General features: G+C 35.4%; 1 protein-coding gene across 1 annotated transcript; it reads left to right on the top strand.

Annotated features, from left to right (window-relative positions):
• Window positions 1-251: 251 nt before the first annotated feature.
• LOC145126695 (uncharacterized) lies at window positions 252-1,273 on the top strand. Its single transcript, XM_079062005.1, has 2 exons — window positions 252-717; window positions 807-1,273. Exons 1-2 carry the CDS (start codon window positions 252-254, stop codon window positions 1,271-1,273), a joined length of 933 nt encoding a protein of 310 aa, XP_078918131.1.
• Window positions 1,274-3,206: the final 1,933 nt, after the last annotated feature.

Raw genomic sequence — 3,206 nt, 5'->3', positions numbered from 1 at the left:
AGGTCAAGTATGATTTCTAATGGTGAAGCTTTAGTTTTTCTTTTACTTGTCTTGTATTGGTTGAGGATAAACCGGCCAAGGCTAAAAAAATTCATAGAATAAGAGATAACGATTCGAGCGGTTATGCGTATACGCAAGATTTGATACACGGGGACCCTATCGAATGTTACGATATGATACGTCTTACACAAGAGGCATTTGTATTATTATGCAATCATTTTACGCAAAGAAGTTGGTTGCAAGCTAGTAGAATGATAAGCATTGAAGAGAAGATGGCTATGTTTTTACATGTTATAGGACATAATGAACGTTTTCGAGCAGTTAAAGGAAGATTTCATCACTCCACACAAACCATTCATCAATGTTTTCATGAGGTCTTAAATGCAATGATGTGTTTTGCAAAAGAAATTATAGTACCAACAAATCCTAATCCAACAAGACATGCCTCAGAACGACAAAGACGGTTAAAAGCTATATTTTCCGGAGCAATAGGTGCACTAGATGGAACTCTTGTACATGCAGTTGTGCCCGTTGATCAACAAACGAGGTATAGGGGAAGAGGAAAAGGTGAATGTTATCAACATGTATTAGGAATTTGTGATTTTGATATGATATTCACCTTTGTATGGGCTGGATGGGAAGGCATAGCACATGATTCAAGAGTTTTGAAAGAAGTTGCATTCAATCCGTCTTCCGGATTTCCATTCCCTCCACCAGGTTTCTAATATTTATATAAGTTTATTTATATTCTTTATATAAGTTTTATTATCTATATTCTTTATATAATAAATGTCACTCGCCTACAGATAAATATTATATTTGTGATGCCGCATATACCAACACTCGTGGGTTCATGGCTCCGTACCGTGGCACTAGGTATTGGTTAGCCGATTTTCGAGGACGTCGACCTTTAACTAAAGAAGAAAGGTTCAATCTTGCTCATGCACAACTTAGAAATGTTATTGAGCGTGCTTATGGTGTATTGAAGGCGAGATTCCCAATCTTAAAACAAATGGCTCCTTATCCTTTTCCGATACAAAGAGACATCGTCATTGCTTGTGTCGCGGTCCATAATTTTATAAGGAAATACAATATCCAAGATGAGTTATTTGAAAATTTTGAAGAGAAAGTTATGGTTAATCTTGATGTGCACGGTGGAGGAATTGAAGACGAAAACACACAAGGCATAGAATGGGGTTCAGAAGCCGTTGAATACATGGCTACTTTGCGTGAGCAGATTGCTAATCAACTACTTTCACCCGGTTTACTTTAGAGATGTATGCAAATTAGTATGTTATTTTCAATTTCAGTATGTTTCTATTTGGATTTTGATTGATTTATGTTTAATTACTTTGTAAGACAATTTGTATTCGGATTTTTAAATGATTATTGTGTAATTTTAATTTTGTATGATAATTTATATGTTTTTATAATCATTCAGCAACTTCATCCATCACAGAATAGAACAGCAGGGTAATATGGTCATTTTTCATCATTCAGCACAGTCAGTCATATGTACAATCAAACATCATTGTTTCTTTCCCAGTCATAAAACTTTCCCAGACAGCACTTTCCCATACAGCACTTTCCCAGACAGCAACTATCAAACGGCCCCTTATCACATTTTCATTGTGTGTGATGTTGCGGTGGCGGTTTGGTCGGCTATAGGGGTTTGGTCATTGGTGTGACACAGCTATTCCGAATTTTTGTCATAATTGAGGACATTTTTTATTGGATTGATTCGATTCATTTATTATCTACGAAGAAATCGACATGGGAGGCTATTATCATGACCTTTCTTTGGGTTATTTGTAACTATCAAAATAATCTTTTGTTCTAGTGTAAAAGAATTAGAAGGGACTCTTTATGTGAAATAAAAGTAGGGGGTAGTCTTTTGGTTGTTTTAAAGAAACTAAAGTTATACTAACACTTGGAAATTGCAAGTAAAAGGTTTGATTCAGATCAATGAGAGAAAGATGGTTGTCATTGGAATTTCATCATTTGAACATTTGACAAATAAATTGTTATAACTCAAGGTGTAATACTTGTAATGCATATCTAATTTGGCTATAGCAATACAAAAAGCTTGAGATTACCTAGACTTTTCTTAGTTAATACAATGGCTAGAGAAGCTCATAACATATTTTTTTAGTTAAAGTCATAATTTCCATGAAGCATGCAATTAATGAAAATTAACTAGCATTAAGATTTAAAAGTCACCAAATCCAATAGGAGTCAAAATGCTTTCACTACCATATTGGAGAAAATATTTTTATGATTGTGTGAAGTGAAAACAACATAAGAACCATTTGTTGTTTGCTAATTTGAAGATCTATTACTTAATCAAGAAATTATCCAACTAAGCACTAAACATACATCTAAACTCATGAATAAAGACGTATGCATAGACAATATGTTAAGATACAAAATACTTTCATAAAGATTCAAAAACAAGTTCTTGATCTTCTTCAAAATCAACCAAACATTCAAAGATTACTTCCAATATCAACCAATTTTAGTTTCGCATGACATGGATAAACTCAAGAAAATGAAATAAAAGTTAGATATACCAAACATTCCAAGTGAATCAAGATGAAAAATGATAATCTTTCAAGTGCTCTTGTTCCCTTCGAATCTCCTAAAAATGTAGAGAATTTTGACCAAAATTCATATCTCCAAAGTGCCAAAAGAACCTCACCAACCTTCCCCATATAGCTTTTAAAAGTGAAATGCCATAATTGCCCCTGTAGGGCTTGCGCGGATGGCCGTGCACGATACCAGGTGTTGGGCCACTTTGCTTCTTGAGCCTGCACTGGCTTAGCCCATTGCTCCAATTCGCTTTCCAACATATTGTAGCACATGATTCCTTAAGTTTTCTTCAGTTTTGGCCCAATTAGGAATGGCAACGGGGCGGGGCATGGCTTCCCAAACCCGAACCCGATTTCTAAATGTGTCCCCGACCCAGAACCGATACCCGATGGGTTTCTTATCGGGGTGCCCCGTCGGGGCTGAAACTTTCCCCGAACCCGACCCTAAACCCGAAACCCGATAACTACCCAAAAACCCGAAATATGGCAGAAAAAAATGGAAAAACTACAATTACAAAATGAGAAATTAAGACATTGCATAGGCTTAAAATACCAAATAAGTTCTTAAATCATTTAACCAAATAGAAATTACTAATAGTCTAATATTGTAACAACAAC

Source organism: Lactuca virosa, chromosome 7 (assembly GCF_052849685.1).
Source record: "Lactuca virosa cultivar CGN04683 chromosome 7, Lactuca_virosa_CGN04683_v6, whole genome shotgun sequence".
Classification (NCBI taxonomy): domain Eukaryota; kingdom Viridiplantae; phylum Streptophyta; class Magnoliopsida; order Asterales; family Asteraceae; genus Lactuca; species Lactuca virosa.
This window is presented reverse-complemented; position numbering and strand designations above follow the sequence as displayed.

What these genes read in the sequence shown, in the direction of transcription:
- LOC145126695 (XM_079062005.1), top strand. Translation starts at nt 252, where the DNA reads ATGATAAGCATTGAAGAGAAGATGGCTATGTTTTTACATGTTATAGGA. An exon ending in ATTTCCATTCCCTCCACCAG is followed by an intron (nt 718 to 806) that starts GTTTCTAATATT and finishes ACTCGCCTACAG; the next exon opens with ATAAATATTATATTTGTGAT.